Source organism: Diadema antillarum, unplaced genomic scaffold (assembly GCF_040938485.1).
Source record: "Diadema antillarum isolate AM-2024a unplaced genomic scaffold, OU_Dant_1.0 seq00000635_RagTag, whole genome shotgun sequence".
Classification (NCBI taxonomy): Eukaryota; Metazoa; Echinodermata; class Echinoidea; order Diadematoida; family Diadematidae; genus Diadema; species Diadema antillarum.
In genome coordinates this window covers 1,292,370-1,314,793 of record NW_027271552.1, presented here as the reverse complement: position 1 = coordinate 1,314,793, position 22,424 = coordinate 1,292,370, and the positions used below count along the sequence as shown (strand labels likewise).

At 37.2% G+C, this 22,424-nt stretch overlaps 1 protein-coding gene across 1 annotated transcript; it reads right to left on the bottom strand.

The window, feature by feature from the left end:
- Positions 1-13,642: 13,642 nt before the first annotated feature.
- On the bottom strand, positions 13,643-21,371 carry LOC139736297 (uncharacterized). Its single transcript, XM_071647027.1, has 5 exons — positions 21,228-21,371; positions 19,070-19,208; positions 18,109-18,303; positions 17,139-17,306; positions 13,643-14,121 (listed from the first exon to the last, which is right to left on the bottom strand). The coding sequence occupies exons 1-5, from the start codon at positions 21,369-21,371 to the stop codon at positions 13,643-13,645; spliced, it is 1,125 nt and encodes a 374-aa protein (XP_071503128.1).
- Between the last annotated feature and the right edge of the window lie 1,053 nt (positions 21,372-22,424).

The window sequence follows — 22,424 nt, the reverse complement described above, 5'->3', positions numbered from 1 at the left end:
GACACTGCATCCGCTGAATAGTAAGAGGGTGGATGGTAAAATACGATAGATAACCCGCAGAAAATAGACCGAGATACGTACTTCTGGTTGATAAACCACGTGTTTATCAGCCAGAACTGCGTATCTCTAGGAGATACGCAGTTCTGGCTGATAAGCACGTGGTTGACGACGAAAAGAGATACGTAGTTCTGCCTGATGAAACACGTGCTTATCAGGCAGAACTGCGTATCTCCTAGAGATACGCAGTTCTGCCTGAAAAACCCCCCGCATGGCCAAAAACTAACGCAGTTCTGGCTGATCAACCCGGGCACGTGACCAGAGATACGCAGTTCTGCCAGATTACGATCGCAAAAATTTGGCGACGATTAATCTGGCAGAACTGCGTAAGTTTTTTAAATTGGTAATTTTTGCTACTTAAAAAGGTCAAATTGTCATTTTTTTGCTGGAAATAAATTCTTTAGACCAATTACGACCGAGAAAAGAGGACAAATGCAACTCATCGTATCTCAGTTTAGAAAGGTGTAACATTGAATCTTTAAACCCGATTTCTGGCGTAATGTGTTAAAGGAGATACGCAGTTCTGCCAGATTACGGCCGTGATGCTCAAGTCTTGAGTAAAGTTGTGTGGCCGTTGCAATTATTCCCATAGCGGTATGAAGTGTATGATTTTGCTTTTTTATTTTAGGAAAAATGCTCAAGAAGTCGTTACGATTGTATATCTTAGCTACAGACTTACTTTGTAACAGATAAGCAGCATGTGCTTTAATTCTTCTGGTATTCCTCCGCCTGACGTAGGCTACTGGCCTATAGATGATTTCAGTCATATTCTTAATGCAAACAGGCTTATTCTTATCTTCTTCTTTTTTTTTGACAAAGGCATGCTTATGACAAATCTTGCAAATTGGATCCAGATAATGAAATGCATAGAGTACATGTATTATTGCACAAGTGGATTGACTTCTTATTGAGAAGCTGTCGTTGAATATGATCACAAATTTGATTCTAAATTAACCCGAATCCGTTTATAAACTGGCCAATAGCTTGAGCAAGTCATGTTCGACAGAATAATCGAATGAACTATTGAACAAAGAAACTAATGTTTCCAATAAATACGCTTCAAGAGCTGACTAGGGTGAAAAACTTCTGCTAGTCCTAAGCACTTGAACATATATACTGCAGGTGTTAACTGCAGTATGCAAACGACGGATATAAACATATAAAATGTATACATTTTTTTTTCAATTTTTAAGAGCGTCATCCCTGTCTTGCAATCTTTTAAAAAAGTTTTAAAAGTTTTAGTCTCGTGATCATTAGAAGTTCAATCTCTGACTAAACACTTTGCAAATATATGCAAGGACCATCTTATGTGATGATATACACAACTGTAATAGTTGAGAAAGGTTAAAGGGATCGTATAGTTTTGGTTGAGACCTAATTTCAGGTTTCCAACATCTTTTGGTAAGATAATGAGAAACCTCTTATGAAATATGAAAGAGCATGTAATTCTATGAGGAATTCAACGTTTATTTGATGAAAGTTGGTTTTGAAATGGCTGAGATATCCAAGAAAGAGCGATTCTAATAAAGTGTGGGACCCACACTTTATTACAATCGCTTTGTTTTACTTTGTTTTACTTTGTTTTTGGATGTTTCAGTCATTCCAAACCCGATTTTCATCAAATAAACTTTGAATTCCTCTTAAAATGGTATGCTCTGTACTATATCAGAAGTGTTTTCTTGGTATCTCGCAAAAAGTTAAAAGCCCAATTCTCATCTCCACCGATACTGTACCATCCCTTTAAGCAGAAGAGAGGTCCAGCGTCGGAATAAAAATTTCGTAACTTCTCTTTACACTGATACCAACACAAACGTTTCAGAATGTGTCATAAGATGCCCATCACGTAAGAAATCTCATCACCAGCGCGCCATTCATGAGGGTAAGTGGATAGCTGAACAGAGCTACAGGTGAATCAGTATACAAAATCCACAGTCACGAGTGATTAGAACTGCTTTAATCCAATGGACCACCATTACGTCATTCGTAAGCAAGTATGTAGGCCAACAGTACATCTGCTGTGAAGACGTGGTACACATGCACATGTACATCGTACATGTACAGTACCTCTTTCGTGTTAAACATTGCAACACAAATTACATTCACCTGCTGCTGCTAGGTCAGGCATATCTTTTGTAAAAGTCTTATTCAATTTCCTTATTCTCTTTGGGATCATTATACCTATAAGTTTTATAGAACTTTATGTCTCTATTAAAAAAAAAAGATATTTCTCATGATCCCTCTACAAATTATTTCCCATGTTATTATTTTTTATTTCATTTTGTGTTTGTTGATCAACTTTCTTGGTGCATATGCATGTATCATAATGTTGTTCTTCATACTCTTTATTTCCAATTGGTGAGATACATTTATTTTCAGTTATATCACATTTTTATGTATCAATGTATTTGTAATGATTGTGTAGAAATAAATTGAATTGCACTGAAGAGAATTGAATTTGAATTTAGTCATTGGATATTTTTGTAATTAAAATGTAGTTTATGTATAAGATTTTACTACAGTTACATAAATGGTGCAGTTCATCTCCGTACATTATATTCTAAGCTCAGAGTTCCACATCAATTTTTTATTTCAGCAATACTGTACAAAAGGTTTAGGAATTAATGAATAAGGATACATGTAGGCTCAGAAGGGTAATGCAAAACAAAGCTAAAAGGGGAGATGTAGGGGATGTTTAACTATGACACTGAATTGCTTGATTATGTCAAGATTTGAAATAATATAATCTATCATATCTAATGTTGTATTCTGGGCATGAACAGGTTGTACTCTTCTGTGAATACAACAGAGTAGACACAGAAATGGTGTGTGTGTGTGTGGAGCGGGGGGGGGGGGGGAAGAGGGTGGCCTACAATACTTGTATGTGTACATAACTCATATAGAATAATTTATGGTATATAAACCCGTTTACATGTATACGTACCTGAGGTGCATGCATAGACAAATTCAGCTTGGATACTGTTTTTTTTTTATGGTAATTTCTAGCTGGGGGCTTCAAGTATGCCTAACAAAACATGATTTATTCACTGACACATGAAGAATACATTTCTCTTTTTGATTAAACATCTACCATTGTGCTTGTTTTAATATACGTTCTTTTTTTTTTACTGCCAACTTGATTGTGTACTGGTATAACCCATTGATATCTGAGTGTAGCGACCAGCAATGATTGGTCTTTGTTGATTGATTCCAAAGGCTACCCATGAGCTACTCCAGAAATCCGTCTATCTCGGAAATGGTTCCTGGTAAGAGCAGCAGCAGGCTGCTATTAAGACGTAATCCCAAAAGGCCTCTCTAATAGCTTGTACGAGAGCGATATTTGCGTACTTGTCAATGTGAGTTAATTTCTCGTCTTTATTCGTTCACATATATTAGACACACGCACGTCGTGACTCCGCCTTTCCTAATATAAACAAAACTATTTATCGACCACACTGGTTCATGTTCTTACAGCTTTGGCTAATTGCACATAATTCTTAGCTACATTGTAGAGTAGGAAGTTCAAACAGATTGTCAATCAAAACGAAAACTACAACCTTAATTACTTTCGGGTGTTACCTTTTTTATTGAGTTCTGAATGCCTCATTGCATTGTAGGATTCGATGTGATGGCGGCCGACATGTTACAGTAGCGAATTTTGGTATACATTTTCTCACAATGGCGGAAATGACGTTCATGAACCAGTGGTATTAATGCAGACAATGCGATGGTTATTGACATTACAAATACGTATATAGAGTGTATCCCGATAAGTCCAGATATACACTGTTTGCGAGTTCAGATAAAATACAGATGTGGAAGATTGTGACTGTACACTGTACATGTACAATTGTAAGTTACGTATAATTGAAGACTACATACTAGTGATATTTAATACTTTGGGTGGTAGCAAAATGACAAATCCCCTTACTCTAAGATATTGTATAGTTTTTAAGATCGGATAATAAAGTACATGCTTTCAACCAGCTTCTGAACAAAACAAAAAAAAATATGAAGTTAAGATTTCAGGTTCTGTCATCAATGTATTTGCTTAACTGATAAAGTAAAGAGAAACATTTGTTCACATTGTATGCACTTCTTCACCACTTGCCTCGTCAATGAAGGGAGTTACTGTATACATCATGCAGTAATATTATGTACAATTGTACAGGTGTTGTACATGTATGTATATTTCGCTAATACATGTCATTGTCTTAATCACCATAATTTCGACTTCACATTTACTGAGAAACAACGTATGATCATTCATATTAAAATATTATGCTCTATGATCCTGACGTAAAACAAATATCTGATCTGAATTATAGAAACTTAAAGTCCGAGTTCAGAATCATCCATAAGTATATCCCTGTGATATGTATAGGTATGGTTGTAGGTACTGTAGGTAGCAACGCATTAATACAATCACTCCACGGAATCCTTCAAAGCATTCATAATATTGTACATTAAAATGTTGCACATTTACAAATGCACATACATTGTAAATATCATATGCAATAAGGTTTAAAAAAATTTGGGATACTTTTTCGACTTGAATCTGTACCCACAGTATTTTTTTAAATTATATACAATGCAATTATTGCGCTCCTTTTAGAATATCATGGTCTTTCTGTTTGGGGATAATACTGCAAATAATATATATTTAGACAAAGTTTTTAAACTTTGGGAGGAAAATTGGGAGGAATTGGGTGGATGATGTGAGGAGATGGGCGGAGAAACCGGTGGAAATCTGTGTGAGAATGGCGGAGGATAAGGAAACCTGGAGAAGGACATCTCAGTGCCCCAACGGCAGAACTGCTACGGGTGTGACCTGACCTGACCTTTTAAACTACAAAAATGTGTACAAAAGAGTAATTAATCATTCAACTTATTTAGCTCACATTTCACCTTTTTTATTCCCAAAACATTTTAACACTTTATGATAGATATACATGTAAGTATATGATATTACTACGTAATACTCATCCCTACCGTACCAGAAATGCTGAGAATTTTTACACGTCCAAAGTACATATTGTAAGAACATTATTAATTCAGAAATCTGTTTTTATCAAGGCCCGTTCATATGGAATTGAATACCAGATGGTATTCGTAAAGCTGCTTTTTTTTTCAGTGTATTCAAATGTAAACTTAAGGAGACTTATATACAAAATTATCATTCATACATGTAACTTCTCGACACGCTTGTATACATGGCTGGCATTATTTCATCTAATGATTATAATTAATGTTTGTGTACTGTCCCATGTAATGTACATTTGTAAATGTAGTGCTTGTGTATCATTGCTCTACATGTATATTTTCTTTTTTTGTTCTGTTCTTCCATCTACATTTTGTTCATCCTTTGTTTAAAAAATATGAAAATGATTACCCCTTATGCATATTTTCACTGCTTACAACATTGTACCTGTAGATGGATCCGCCTGATTTTAAGGGAACTTTCATTTCCCGTTATCTGCTTCCCTTCAGCTTACCAGACATGTACATGATGTTGTATGCATTATATTATTAATATGCATTTCATATGTCTGTCTTTACTCTGTGCTTTGTCGTGATTGTTTATCATTGTCATTATTTGATGTTTTTTTAATGCTGAACAAATGAATTCAATTCTATTTGAATCTTTACTACGCAGTGTATCTATACACACAACACACAACCACAACGTTTGCACTTGAATGATAATGATATACACGTACAAATATGGTAGATATTTTACATCACAGTTCACAACTTTGTTAGTGCATGATACACACAAACACACACATGCACACGTACAATATAAATGTACAGTGTATATACATGTACAGTGTACACACACAAGTTTAATGTACATGTAAATATATATATATATATATATATATATATATATGTATGTATGTATATGCACCATGTACGTTGAAATGGATATAAGGATCCTTATCCAAATATACACAATGTAACAGCAACCATTTATCACGCACATACAGATTCAAGTGCTATAAAGTTTGCTGCAACGCTTCCTTGAACACTCCTGTCCCACGTAACGTGTAGAAAGAAACGCATCACAGGCCAATGCCAGTAAAATACAGAAAAGTGAAGATACATCATTTTACATTACTGTGATTGTGGATGTACTTACCTTCCTTAGTATGAAATGACAGGGGGGGGGGGGATGCTACCGAAGACACGATATCCAAAGTATCTCCATCCTTCGTGTGACGTCCCACACTTGCCCTTGTACCTTATCACACGTTACAGAAGCTTGCTTGTGAGTTGACAAGATCTCTGTACACAAATCCTGGCTGGAGGAAGCTACGCGGTCATGACATTAGCTACCAGTTCTTCGAGTATCATCGCTGTGTCGTTCTACGCTTTTAGGACCCCAAAAATGCGGCCCCAAATCTTAGCCCGTGATACACAACAGCTACAAAGTTAACCTACCCATTGGACTGGTGCACGGACGTGCTATGTACGTGTCCTCGCCTTTTTATTTGTCTGATACGCACTGCTTTCTTTGCTTTTTTTTTCGAGGCCCGTTTAGACCAACGTGTCCGCTCAACTGGATCGAATCTCGTTCTTTTCTTTTCCTCTTTTTTTCTTTCACCCCACATTCCGTCTCTCCCCATTATCTAGCCCGCAACCCCGGCAGGAAAAAACAGTATGTAGGTGGAAGATTCTTTTCAGCAGCTATCGTCAAACTGATTGTCATGTTAATCAGCGATTGAATGAAAAGGTACAGAAGGGTGCGCACCATTTTTTTCCCCTCTACCCCTCTCTTCTTCCTTGCTTGAGGCACAAGATGCGAATGAACGAGCACGCCAGCAAGTTCGGCAGACGTCAACGGGCGCACCTATAGTGTATGCCAAAATTCCCAACTAGCTATGGCGTGAATCTTTGGCGCCCTGTTATGTAGGAAAACTCCATTTAGTTTTCTCCTGCACAAACCGCCATGAACGTGCTCTCGTTTGCTGGTTCTCAAAACAGCGCCGACCTTGACTTTTACCGCGAAGGTGCTCCCCCGGCTCATATAGATATACCAGAGCGTAGAAAATACTGACGCTACATGTTCATTCGTTACAACTGGTTCCATAAGTATTGGATGTATACCAAACCGTATACAGCGGGTGTCGATTGCTTTAGTCCAAATCAGTTTGTCTGATTTGTATGGACAATAAAATTACATAGCGCTTGTTGATACGACGAAGTTAGACAAACTTACGGAACTGTCATTAAAAAAAGAATCCATGATAGAACATGTTCATATTATAATAATGTTATTCTGATACAGTTAATCAGTAAAATGTGTCCTTTGTATACCTAAATCAAGTTCCATTAGATGATAGTAATACGTCTGACGAAATCCTTACTGGTAGCCTACTTGATCAACAACTATGATGTTTCTAAAAAATTGCAATTTCTCATTTTTTTATGAGGTCAAATTTTTCGTAATTATCACCACATGCTAAAATGAAGAATAACATTTGTGATTTGATTACGTCATTTGTTTGTCTGTTTTCTTGTCAATAAAGAAAGTTAGAAAGACGGGAGATCGTGAGACTTGCGGACTGATTTTAAAGTCTTGCGTAAATGACAAGCTAGAGTTTTATGCATAATTATGGACAAGAAAACAGACACGCAATAAGTTGAGTGCATGTCAAGAATTTGTAGCCGTAAATGCACAAGACGATTCTTATAAACGTAGTAATGAGTTGGGTAGCTCTTGCTTAGAGCCATGGTTTAACAGACACTGGCTCGTGATATCATGGGTATATCCAAACAAATCGCACAGCTTTGTATTGGACGTATAAATTATGCCACGACACATTAATTTGAATAATATGTAAATGTTGTATTGACGCCTCGTTGGCTGGGAACTGCATTAGCAATGCATGGAAATGATGACAAAATTTATGAAGATGGAAAAGGATAATGAGAAGGAGAGGATGTAGATGGACGGAGTGCAGAAGTATAGGAGTATTGGAAAGAAAGAAGGAATCATATGAGTAATGAATATCTATGGCTTACTGACTTTGAACAAGTGACTTCGAATGTATTTTGCCATTGCCAGTGCACTTTGCCTTTCGAAATCCAAACCAGAGTCATCAATGTTATTTCAGCTTGAGCGCTCACGAAGAGAGATAGATTGAGAGAGGGAGAGAGAGAGAGGGAGAGAGGGAGAGAGAGAGCGAGAGAGAGAGAGAGAGAGAGAGAGAAAGAGACAAAAAAGCGTGGGAAACTATTGATTGCAGTAGACGAAGCATCGCGCGCGCCCCTGACGAAGGTTATAAACTCGGGTGCGTCGCCAATAGAGATCTACCCAGTTTTGTGCATACAAATCTATTAGAAGTTCTCCCAATTTTTCTGGTGGAAAAAGAGCGGATTATGCCATTGTGACTTTTGTTTACCAGCATTCCATACTCCGTCAACTTTGGAGCAAGAAATGGAAATGATATTTGTGCAAATATGGTGCCTTATACAAATTGATGGTTCCTGACCAGTAAACGTAAAGTTTTATTACTCATCTGTACCTTATATTTCTATATTTCCCCTCATTTTTGTTTTCCCCTTTCTCTGCGTGAATTAACACAAATATGTACACGATTATGCATGATATATATTGCTACACACACACACACACACACACACACACACATATATATATATATATATATATATATATATATATATATATATGTATGTATATGTATATGAAGAGTTTGCTCGCAAAAACCGATAAGTCCATATTTGCCAAATGGAAATATTTGCGATTAAAGGTCAAGAAAAATAAAGAGAATAATAAGAAAATTGTTGCTTCTTTTTACCATAACTTCAAAAATTTACCTCTATATGTGGTGACCAATATATCATTTAAAATGTATTATTTTGTACTTTATGACAAAGACTGTATACTTCAAAATCTTCAAAAATGGACTTATCGGTTTTTGCGAACAAACTCTTCATATACATATGTATATATATATATATATATATATATATGTATATATATATACATACATACATTGTATATATATATACATACATACATTTATCATTATATAGATGTATGTGTGTGTCTGTGTGTGTCTGTGTGTAAATTTAAATATAGATTATGTATCATGTGTATTATCAAATATAAAGACAGATAAACTGTCTCATAATGAACTTTTACTTAAAGAATTTTTAACTCGAATTCATTTTCACTGTAACTAAACACTGAGTCTGAATATGCATTCTTTTTAAAGAAGGATTTCTGGATTATAGCGTAAGACATGCAAAACGTATAGAAACAATTGCTGCTTGAAACTGGATTCAAGATTGTAAAATGTATTGCATCTGCACACTCCAGGTAAAATAATTGCTTTCCATGTCGAGGGGAAAAACAAATTCCGTCAATGTCTTTACTTGTCAGTAATGTATGACTGATAATGTTGCATCATGTGGTTTCTTTGTATAGCATTAATTAGTTTGTTCGTGTTTTGTCATTTTCTCTTCAATTATATGGTCCAAATAGATATCTGCGCTCCAGATTTCGCTACACCTGATTATATTCCAGGACCTATACGACTGAATAAGCTTGTTTTTCCGTATATAGGCGCAATTAAACACTTCTCGTACTTAAAATAATCATACATAGTCCGATATACTACACTCTTATTTCTGCGGCGTCAAAAATAACTCGGAAAGTGTGAAATGTGACTCGGAAATGGCGCCAGCTGGGGGTCAACTCCTTCCGAGTGAAAGCTACTCAGACTTCCGAGTCAAATGATTTCACTCGGATTCCGAGTCACTTTCCGAGTCATTTCTGTGACGTCAAATTAACTCGGAAAGTGTCAAATTTGACTCGGAAATGGGGTCAATTAGGTGCAATCTATTCCAGCAAAATGACACGGATTTCCGAATCAAAAGATCACAATTTCACTCTGATACGGTGTCGTTTCCCGCATTGTAAGTAACTCATTTTGGTGTAGTAATGACTCGGATTTGGTGTACACTTTTCTAGAGGAATGCGGAATGGAGGAATACATAAGCGTTTTCATCGGTGAGTACTAGCTCGCAACTCAATCACAACACTCATATAAATAATTGCCTGAAACAGGGTCTAAACAGTCAGTTTTATTTAGGGCAAAATGAACTTTCGACACGGACACATTGACTGGTAATGGCGTAGCCGTAGGCGGCCGTACTGTAGCTTGAATTGGCAATCAAGATCGTATGTGTATTCTATGCATGTACAGTGGAGGTGTAGCTAGGTAGGTTCACATCTATTGTATATTGGTTCTAACGTATAGCATATAACCAAGGGTTACGTACAAAAAGTACGACCTACCGTGGTACGGCCTCCTACGGCTACGCCATTACCAGTCAATGTGTCGGTGTCGAAAGTTCATTTTGCCCTAAATAAAACTGACTGTTTAGACCATGTTTCAGGCAATTATTTATATGAGTGTTGTGAATGAGGTGGGTACTCACCGATGAAAACTCCTATGTAATCCTCCATTCCGCATTCCTCTAGAAAAGTGCACACGAAATTGTCCATCTTGAAGACAAAAAGTTGCAAGACATCTCGCGGCCACGGCGGATCGTCGAGAAGTGACGCTTTTTTTTTCCGCGGGGGTACTACGTCACATAGGACACATGACATGTTTTGTCCAATTGTAGTGCGCGTATGTCATGTACACCGCGCTGGGTATTTTTGATGTGACTCTGCGCAAGTGTAAAAAGTCCGATAACCAAAATGATAACTCGGATATGAGTCAGAAGTACACGGTTGGTGTTAAATTTACACGGATCGGAGTTAAAAATTTTTGACTCGGATTCAGAGTTGAAATTTTGACTCGGCAGAAATAAGAGTGTACTATAAACAGACTTGTGTGTGTGTTTTTTTTTTCCCATATTGAGGCAGTTGCATATTCAGGAGAAGTTTTGCCTATTTTATATTTTGTAATTTAGTCTTGTATGATTAGGTACCTACATTTTTGTATGCCATTTTCTTTAGAAATATGAAAATAAACTGATATAAAAAAAGCATATATCTTGACTCCTGTTTTCAATGGAAAAATGCAGAGACTAGAAAATAACAGACAACCAAGACAGTTGCTCTTTGTTTCGTCATTTTTATATAATACGCACGTACTTCATTCAATGCATATTGTATTTCAGTATACACATACAAACTATAATTATTCATTTGAAACATCGATATACCTTTACATGTATAATATGTGAGAGTATTCAATGACAATAATCAGCCATTATACGTTTTCAAAGGCTTGACCGTTATTCTCTTAAATTAGACAACCCGGTGGTGGAAACACTGTGTTGTACAATGGTTCTTAAAACGAAGAATGACAAATAATATCATCATTCAGAATTTTCCTCATAACTGATGAAGAGTATAATCCACATTACTACAAAATGAGAATATTTCTTACAAAATAAAATAACAATCAACTCTCTTATCATCAAGGTAATCCAATGTAGCCTGTCTCTGCTTGTCGAGAAGGGGACAGTGTACTACAATTCTCGTGGCTGCTACTACAGGTGTATACAATATATAATATCATGAATATAGAATGCTGAGTATCACAACACATTAACCTTGGAGTATTGTAACACGATCCTAATAAATATTCTTTGAATACTTCATAAAGATTCACACAATCATAATAATCTATTAAATATGCTTAAGTATCTATCAACATGACACAGTTATAGTATCATGTATTCACCAGTCTCCCATTTCATATAATCCGCTTTCATTATGGAGTTCGCAACGTAATTACCACAGCAGATGATTTCATCAGATGTCAATAATAGATAACCAGCTGACAGTAGTATGACATTTTCAATTCTGGTAATTAAATGATTTATACCAAGACCTTGTTACAATAGAATCTTGGTGATATTGCGACACAAGCCCACATGAATAAATTGCCCACACCTTGCTATATAACACAAATAAAACAAAACATAAGAAAACAAATGAGTTGCATAGTATACATTCTTTTTCAAACAAAACCTGTTATTCCCCCCAAACCTTAAAGTGTCAAAGATTACTCTGCAACAGTGACAACTCACTGAAAAACTAAAAAAAAAACCACAGAAACAAAACAAAACAAAAACATATCTATTGCTGTAGAACAGAAGAAAACTGCGATTATTGATCACACTTTCGTGAATGGTATCAGAATGTTGGCATGAATTTCGTTTACCAATGATGTTATACAATGTTGTCTGAAAACCCATTTAGGTTAATTGCAAGTGTTATAGATCGGGGCAAGTTTTAAAACTGATAAATAAGAACGAAAGCAACTCGTATGAAATAAACGAAATGAATTGCGAAAACATTTTCATAGTATCATTTTTATTTTTGTAATGAATTTATTTATATAGGCAAATACCGCGAAAGTCACGAAATGCTAAAACAAAATAATTCTTTTATAATTATGTGACGATATGAAATTCAAATATCTGAGAATAACAGATTACAGAAAAATGGTTGAACACAGAACACTTCAAAAATCACTGCACTATACAATTGTATGTTCACAAGCTTGAGTTGATGATATAAAACAGCGACGATATAGGCAAGTAATTTGGTGCATAATTTAGTCCTCAAGAACTTTTAACTTATACTAAAGTTACTATGAATTAAGACGCACCATCCAGTTTTAGCAGCGATAAACCGTGTTTCCTGGTGTTTTAGTGGTGCATGGCACAATATCATGGCAAGCCGTTGAAAATAAGATTCAATTTATGCAGGATAAGATTACAAAGTCTAATAGTACAAAAAATCTCGTGAAAACAACATATTCTTAATTGATGCGCATTGTAGGTGCGAGATTACACAAAGTGAATCTCTTCCTGGTTAATGTTTCACAATAATTCATTAAGAAAGGTGTTCAAAAAATATGTTATTGCCAGATTACAGACCTCCCACATTAGACTGTCTCGATGTGCACTCAGAATGGGAAAGTTTATATATTGAAAAGATCTGGCATCAGAAACGGCAACATAATCAACGTCAAAGAATATTAAAGCAAGGATCAATTACCTTAGCCGTTATGATTATATACCAGATAATAATCTAATACCTTCATTGAGCTTTTGTAGCTTGGTTGATGGTGTGCACAACGCAAACACAAACCTGGATACAAAACGATTTTTATCAACTTAAGTAATGGCTTGTTTCACATGAAGTACCGTGACAAAAGCATATTGTATGCACTTGTTCTTGTTTTTCCTTTTTGTGATTCTATGCTTGTAGATATTTTGGACAACGTGATAAGAAGTTTACTTCAACCTACGGGTCAGCTGTAGTAACTATTGTCCTGTGATAATGCTTACCTCCCTCAACACAGTGCTCAAGGAGTCCATTTAATGTATATTAGATGATAAGTGCACCTTATTAAGATCATTTTCTCAACAAATTGACGCAATACGTATTATGACACGAAAACAGCCATTTTTGCTGTCACAGACTCTGTAGCATATTACATCGCATTTCGTATAATTCTGGTAGTGAAGGAACTTAGCACCCACTTAATTAATAAATTTGTATAATATTATAATGCGTCCCTGTTGTTCACTTCCCTCGCTTGCCGAAGCCCCATGTTTTGGGGTTATGGAAGGAGAAGGACGAGACGGTAGTGAAAAGTTCTTTCGGTGGTGGCAGGTCGTTGTCGTCATCGTCCCCATCCAGTTTGATGTTGGTCCACGTCTCCTGTTTGGGCGCGTCACTGTTGTCACTCTCGCTCTCCAATTCGTCCGATTCGCTGAGGTCGGCGCTGTCGAAGGCGGCATTGTCGAAGTGGAATTCGGCATTGCTGTTGGCGTTCGGCAGCGGGAAGGGGCCGGAGTTCAGGCGTTTCTCGATGGCAGCCAGACTGGGCCGGCTGTTCCGCTTCTGATACATGCCACCGGAAACGGCGTCACCGTTTTGGGTGGGCGAGTGGTTGTAGCCAGCGGATTGCTCGATGTAGGACGAGGCACCACCGATAGTGGACTGCAAACGGGGGCGGGCCGGGGTCGTCTGTGCGCCGATGTGTAATATTCGCTTGATTTCTTGATATTATCAGAGACAGAATAAAACGAAAATCGCTCGTTACTCTCATTAACAGCAACTAAAGAATGATGTCTTTGTCATGAAAGAATGATAAGCAAATTCAATTTTGATGAAGTTTTTTTTTTTTTTAAATGTATAAGTAATGCTTGACGCAATAACCCTTCGGGATGAAAGGACCACAATGCCATATTTGCAAATGCATTTACCAGACTAAAATTGTACAGCAACGCGGGTGAAATTATCTAATAATAATAATAATAATTATAATAATAATAATAATAATAACAAGTTCTTATATAGCGCATTTCAGACTTGAAAAGAATTTCAATGCGCTTTACAAACAAACAAACAAATTATACCATAATATAAAATATAGCAACAAAAATTACAATTTACCAAGCACAATATATTACTCTACAATCACTATTTCTTAAACATACATACATTAAAGGTCAGACTTGCCAGTACCACTGAGAGATGACTTCAAATTTAACAATCATAGGCTACTTCGTAAAGATAAGTTTTGAGTTTTTGTTTGAAATTGTCTATTGACATCTGACTTCTTAGTGGGTCTGGCAGAGAATTCCATAGAGTAGGTGCAGCAAAAGAAAAAACCCTCTCCCCATAAGACTTTGTTCGAATGGTAGGTACAACATGCAAGTTTCGAGCAGAGGATCGGAGACATCTAGTAGGCTTATATTGGGTTATGAGTTCTGTAATGTAGTGCGGGGCTGTTCCATGTAGTGCTTTGAAAGTGATGAGGAGGATCTTGTATTGAATGCGATATCTTATAGGAAGCCAGTGCAGATCTTGAAGGATTGGGGTTATGTGTTCACGTTTCTTGGCAAGTGTAACAAGGCGGGCAGCGGAATTTTGAATTCTTTGAAGTTTGGAGACCTGTTTGTCTGGGAGTCCAATGAGGAGACTGTTGCAACAGTCCAAGATTGATGAGACAAGGACAAGCACTGAAAATTTAGTTAAAACTCTGGGCATAGCTACTTTATGTCGAAGTGCTTAAGTTATACGATATGAATTTTTAATCATTATTTCCTATCCTGCAGAACCATATAGTAATTTCATAGCTAACCCACTTATTGTTTTTTTTTTTGGGCAGTCCTCATTTGAAAATTTACTGTGGTTTAAAATTGCTACTCATGATAGCTATACATCGTATGACATAAATGGTCAAAATACGTGGAAGTTAATTTGAACACAGTAGAATAATGATTCCTTCTTTTAAAGTGTCTATATAAGGCACGAGAAACTCGCAAACACACTTCAGCTAGGTAAGTAAAAGCATGTCGGCGCATGGACTACTTTATAGATAGATTCGGCAAGTGGCGTGCTAATAGAAAACGTGAACTCTAGCTGCTTTGGTGAAAAGTGGGCTTACAAAATTGGCTTGTAGCCTTTCATGGGAGAGGTACTTCAAACCAGATCCATGCATAACGCTCACTAGACAAATAATGGCATGTAGAATATTGTGACCAGTTCATCCGAAGACCTGCCCAGTCTTTTTTTTTTAATTCAATTTCGAATTTGTTTGCAAAGACATAAAGATTCCACACAACATCCCTCTGTTGTCTGTAATTACACAGAACACAGATTAAGTGCTTCGAGAGAAATAGATCATACCTGTCATTATAAAAAAAAAAAAGTTTATATTCAAAATATGAAATCATTATAACAGTGATACACTCAAAAAATATCAGTAAGCAGTTTGAGGCAGGGTCGGGACGACATTATCTTTCATCAAAAACTACAACATCAGATAATGAAGCTTGTCATGCGATTGGTGGTTGTACCACTTTCTCGTCTTTATTAAGAAAATGTGATGCACCCGTATGATTGAACAACAACGTAATTTGAAGAGTAAGCACCCCGTCTAAATTCTAGCAATATCAGTGGCGCCGGTATACTCGTTATAAGCCCTGGTCACACTGGCAAAAGATCTAATGGAAGTTTGGCGGGGTGGGGGAATCATCCCTAGTTTGAGTGGAAATTTTCGCGAGAAGTTTCACCGGGAGTTTGCGATCACATTGGCAAAAAGGCCGTGTCACACCTTTCCGGGCAAGCCTTGCGTGCTACTTGCAAAGAACAATTTTTACTACCCGGAGGTCCACGTAGATGATCCGCACATGACAGTACCTAGCACGTATCTCAACCGTAGTCGCCCGGAGGTGCGCACGCATATTTTTTTACCCGCAACCGTGTTTAGGCCCTGTCACACCTTTCCGGGCAAGCTACTCGGGCTTGTTACGTGTAGGGATTTTCTAGCTTGCCGGACATTCCTGAGGGCGGAAAAGGATTTGAGCGAGTGTCTTACTTGCTGGACGCGTTCTACTGAAATTATACTTGCGAGTATACTGTGTGACCTTTGTACCAGTCGCGTGGGGGCTGACAACTCAGTGAAGGAATTCCTCTGATGGAATGGCTGAAATCCCACAGAATTTCATTATCTTTGCTGCATACGGGACTGCGAAGTACCTGCGTGGGAGTTGCCTGGGAAGTGCTGCCGCTAAGGGCCTCCTACGGGTGTTCTGCGTGGACCTCTCCGGGCATTCCCGCGACTCACCCGGAAAAAGTTTTGGTCATGCTCAAAACTTGACTGCGATTAAATCGGACTTGCGAGAGCACCTCCGGGCAACTACAGGGGAGATACGCGCTAGATACTGTCAGGTGCGGACCAACTGCAGAGAGCTCCGGGGAGTAAATTTATTTCCCCGCAAGTCAAGCCGCAAAAATTCCTCAGGTACGGTATGACAAGGCATGAATGAAAATTGCAAACATTCTTGTTCGCCCGCTGAAAATCTTCTACGTGCTGGAAACTACCTCCTCGCCTCAACCCGCGTAGCTTGCCCGGAACGGTGTGACACGGCCTAAAGATCGAGATCTTAAAGATCGCGATCTTAAACTAAAAGTCTTGCCAGTGTGATCGCGGCTAAAGTGCACCCTCGTTGAACAGGTGAAGACCATGCAGTGACTTCCAAGCCAGAGCGATCGCATCGTGACTCACCCTGCGCTCCGACCACGGTCCCGAATCGCACGTCTTTGGCCACCTTGTCCGCCAGCTTATTCTCCAGCTTCCTGAACTGTGACTCCTTGCCTGCCCTGGCGCCCACGGCTAGTGAAACCTCCAGGTCAGAATTATCGGGAATGTTAAGAATGGTTGTATCTAGCTCACCTGTAGACAATAAAAAGAAAAGGAAAGAAAATGAGTTCATCCATGTAGAGAATTCAAAATCATTTACCAAAATCTCAGTCATGCATTTCAGCATTTCATACCTGTTGGTGTATAAAGGAAAACGCGGAATTAATTCTTAATCATTTCTGTTTCGCAGTCGAGATATTAAATGTGATGTATTTAGAGTTGAGTGGTGCATGGTTGACTTACATGGGAGTAAAGGATATAGGAAGAAAAGAAAACAAAGATAAAAGCAAAGACAATTTATGGACGTGGACGCGCTAATGCCTTACACAAAAATTGGGGAGATGCTGTATTTTTCTCGTTACATTTATGACATATGGGAATTGTGTGAACAACTTCACTACATGAAAAGACAAATTTCGATTGTAACGTAGAGTGACAAAATGATATTGGCCTAGTTCGTAAAATATGGCGTGTAATTAATGTATTACATGCAATGGTGACCATGATAACTCTGATGTAAAGCAGCTTATAGGATAATCATGGAAATCTTTGAAAGTAACTTGCTGATAGAAAGCGACAGATCAATCAAATCTTTTGTGTCGGTTTGTCAGATTTGGATGAGAATCCTGTTAGAAAAAAACATGAATTACAGAAATAAAGTTTTCTTTTCCCAATGCGATTTTTGTTCCTCCCCGTTCTGCTGTATTCCAGATGATAAACAACAAAGAAACTCGCAGTTATTATGGCTTTGTTCAAAACTGTTCCTTGGTACACGAACAAAGGAGGTACCAAGGGTGTCATTAGCATATTATTGTGGCCCATACGCTTTACTTACCAAAATTGACGGCATTTCCCTGCAGGTAGACTTCCTCGTCCATGCGTATCAAGTCGATTGGTCCTGTCACCAGATCGATGCCAATGAGGTTCAGAACGATGGGATTGGTGCGGAGACTGGAGGGAAGTCTAACTTTGTGCGGCAGCTGGTAATTGCGTACGAGATCCGTCAATCGCATTCTCTTTAACTTTCGAACTGCACACGGTGAAAAAAAAGTCAAAGATAAAAAGGAACAAAGATGTCTTTTGATGGGTATTCAGGAAATGACCATGGAATATCGACGGTTACAAGTGTTTCTTTTTCCTTCTCCAAATAGAATTCATGTCACCACAAATAGGGCCATGTTTTAATAATTATCTAAACAATATAGTCAACAAAGGCTTGGAATGTTTAAGAAATAAAGTAAAAGAGTTCCTTATTCACTATCAGTAATTGCAAGTAAACATAATACTTGTATAGGCAATGGTTCAGTTAATGCGATCAAGAGGAGACTAAATTTTAATGAGTGTGCATGTGAATACTTTCCGATTTCAGATTCAGCGCTTTCATTGTTTTTTGTTGGTTGCTGGTGTATACTGACAAATTAACATTTCTTGGAAAATTAAAGTTTATTGAATTCGGATGAAATGAAATGAAAATGGAAATGAAATGGAATATTTGAAGTAATGCCATAATCCGCTCACTCATTTACATTTTTATAATTATCAACTCTTCGAGAACTTTTGTACAAAAATTAGTGAATCTTTGAAATGGCACGACTTTTTTGCTTTCATTCCGATTTTGGTCAAAATTTTGCTTGCTTTGCACCATTTTGCTTGTCACAATATTTTACTCTTTCTTTTTTAGACAATTCCTTTAACTGATCTGGAACCCCCCTCTATCAAAGCAGTTCCATACCATCGGCTATCAAAAACCATCGACATTTGTTGCTATTTTTCTATTCACACCACAAGCTGCTTACATGTTCCTCTGAGAGAGCCGGACTTGGCAGGTAGGATCTCGAATTGCAGCGGGAAGTCGAGCGGGATGCTGATCTCCCGACCCTTGGCGTCGCGGGCGATGACGCGCTTCTGCGTGTGGAGGCGAGCAATCCTGATAATCTGCGAAGTAACATAAGGAGCTATGATTATGAATTAAATCAAACTACTTATGTGCGAAGATATAGTTATTGTTATCACTATCATCATATCATCCTCGTTATTTCAACGACCATCATTATCATTATTGTAATTTTGCTGTCATCTTCATTTCAACAACAAACAGAACCCCTACAACAAGATTAACGAATATTGGGCCCGTTAGTTACCGAAATGATAGAAAGTTTCTGATCATTAATCTGTAGTGTGTCTTGTGACATATCGTCTTATGATCTGCTAGATTCCAACAAAATTTTGACAAAATTTGTATCACTAATTTGTTGCTGTTACCCCCGTTTAATCTGAATCTTCTGCGAAATTACCTTCAGCGAAGTTACATTCTTCTCGACGACGATGTCAATATGCATATGAACAAACATTAGCAATATGCATGTATGTTAATATACGTTTATAAAACAACACAATTATGCTTATTTCCATATGGTTAATTGTAAATGGCAAAATAGGACTGATTTCCGATTGTCTACTTGTGTGTTTGTGTGTCTTTGTCTTTATCAGTGTCTGTCTCTGTGTACCATGTTAATTGTGTGTAACCGTGTTTCACAGCTCGCACAGTGACTTGAATAGATTGATCTTCTATTTAGGTTCATAACGTATAATCATTTATATTTATATTTTTTATTATGAACTAAGCTATGGTTTGGGGTGTTTTCTAACATAATTCCTTTTAAGTATAACAATATCTATCATTTACGATATACTTTTCTGATAGAGTTATCCCCTTTATTCACTAAAATTAGAATTCCAGTCGAACACACTGGTTATTGATTACAGTATCCTCCACTTTTACCTTTAAATATACAATTGTTCACACGTATGTCATTTCCTTTTATGTACCTGTATGTCCATATTTTGTCGATACGAGTAAGATTAGAAATCCCCGATTTTCTCATTTCATTGTATATTTTTGTGTATTTCTGTATTTTTGTACAAGTGGACGAATAAAATCAAACTGAAACTAAAACTGAAACGTACAGAAGATGTGAAAACTGTTTGCAGCACCTTTGATCACAAATAGAATGTTTATGAGTGCACCAATTCATTTAATCTGATAATTCATTCACAGCAGATGCCACGGAGTTTTCAATTTCCAGTTAAATTTCCATAAGGGGCAATCATTCACTTAAACACATTTGTATCTCCAAAGCGCCCTTTCTCAAGAGTGGCATCCATGTATGTTTAACATGCCATTACTTAGTTTGATGTGTTAAAAAAAACCCCACAAACCTGATGAGTTATCAATCCTGCATTTTGAAGCTTTAAATCTCCCTTTCTACAATGGAAAGATAACTAAAAACATCTCTTTTTGGAAGTTTTGTGATGCACAGTCGCATACATGTGTGTTAGTGCACTAACACACATAAACACATACACATTTTTCAATTGACTCCTGACATTTTCTCTTCTTTAACTTCAATAATGTGATAATACGATCGAGGCATTTTCGCAGTTGACAATACAACTTCATTATTCCTCATGGCTGCACATCTATTTATCTGCCAACAGATAAACATGTATATTTCTTTTTCAGTGCTTTTCATCAGTATTTTTCAACAGACAGAGTGGAATCTTCTTATGCTCTTCCATACACGCACAAAATATTTTCAGATGGGACAGCCAGAAACGAATGATCCTGAAGGATGATTTCTATGAAATGCCTCCACCCCCCCCTTAAAAAAAAGGCAAAAAGAAAAAAAGAAAGAAACCTTACATGCAGGTGTGAGTTCCTTTAATTTATTTATGTCCCTCTTTAAACGAAATTTGTTACGATCGCACCTGCTGGTCTATAAATTATTAACAAACAAATTTCATTTGTAGAGGGAGACATACATGTATTGAAGAAACTCACACCTGAACCTTCACCTCTCTGAATGATAACTTGCTTTCAAAGAAGCCTTTCATTAGCCAAAGCATTTCATTTTATCGATTAGAATGTACCTGTGTTTACATATAGAAACTCACCTGTCCTTGGCTGAGCGAATCTTCTTCTCTCAGCGAGCAGTGTCCCTGCTTCACCATGGCCACGACCGGCATTTTATTAAAATCTAACAGTTCGGTGACCGTATAGGTCTCTTCCGACCACTCGACAGTTCTCCCGATGTCCATTTTCGACGATCGCCTGTTAAAACCCAATATCTTACTTCACAGATCTGAGCTCCAAGGTGAGCGTTATTCGTCACCTTTTATTTATTTCTCCTTTTTTATCTATAGTTGATGCGTTTGCCCTTACTGAAACATTAGCCTATACAGTAAAGTGACCGATTCGAATTCCAGAGTCATTTTCGAGTCCGTAGATGTTGATGACTTGCGTCTCCATGGTTGCAGTTACGTAATGACAAAGCTTGGAAGAACTGTGGAATGACACAGAAATAGAAAAGAGAAGTTTAAAATGTATCCTGAGGAAATCCTTGATAAATATGCAACAAAGAGAAGTGGACTAAATATCACCAATAATACTCTTCTTTCATCTGTTCATGGGGTTGGAAATCGATGAGGCAATACTTGAACGCTTTCTGCATGGAAAACTATACGTTTTCTTCTTTCTTTCATTTTATTAATTCCTCTTCTAAAGTTCGAAACAAAATACAATTATGTGCATTGTCCTAAAGATTTAAACTGTTAAAAACAACATAACTATTCATAAACTATAAGGAGAACAAAAGAAGAAAAGACAATCTCATTTGATACTACAGCATGGTTATAAACGTTAATGATTGCATACGTCATAATAGGCAGTATAACATTAAATGTACTTTATATCAAATCAAATTTTCATTCAACAAGGAAGCATGATCAATTTGTATTATGCGTTCATGTTTTTAGGGAGAATGAGACTGTGCGTATACATGGATAATCCATGCTGCATGTATTTTTCCAACTTGGATTTTGCATGCACCCTTTGTGTTCCTGTGATAGATGGCATTCATCAAAAGATGGGATATAATTCAGCGAATACATTTCAATCAGTCGAGATCAAAGGTCAAAAGCAAAATTCTTCCGGAAGAGACAAATATCATTATATTTGAGAATTATTCCCATGTATAGGCAATGTCTGCACTGAAGCCTCAATACTCAGTTAAAGGTATGTTATGTGCGTTTACTATGGGCACTGTTATTACACGAATCGTACAGTGTGGCAAAGTCGACATAGCTTTCTTG

What these genes read in the sequence shown, in the direction of transcription:
- LOC139736297 (XM_071647027.1), bottom strand. Translation starts at nt 21,371, where the DNA reads ATGGACATCGGGAGAACTGTCGAGTGGTCGGAAGAGACCTATACGGTC. An exon ending in CGGCTCTCTCAGAGGAACAT is followed by an intron (nt 18,304 to 19,069) that starts GTAAGCAGCTTG and finishes CACCGTGTGCAG; the next exon opens with TTCGAAAGTTAAAGAGAATG. An exon ending in GGGAAATGCCGTCAATTTTG is followed by an intron (nt 17,307 to 18,108) that starts GTAAGTAAAGCG and finishes TATTGTCTACAG; the next exon opens with GTGAGCTAGATACAACCATT.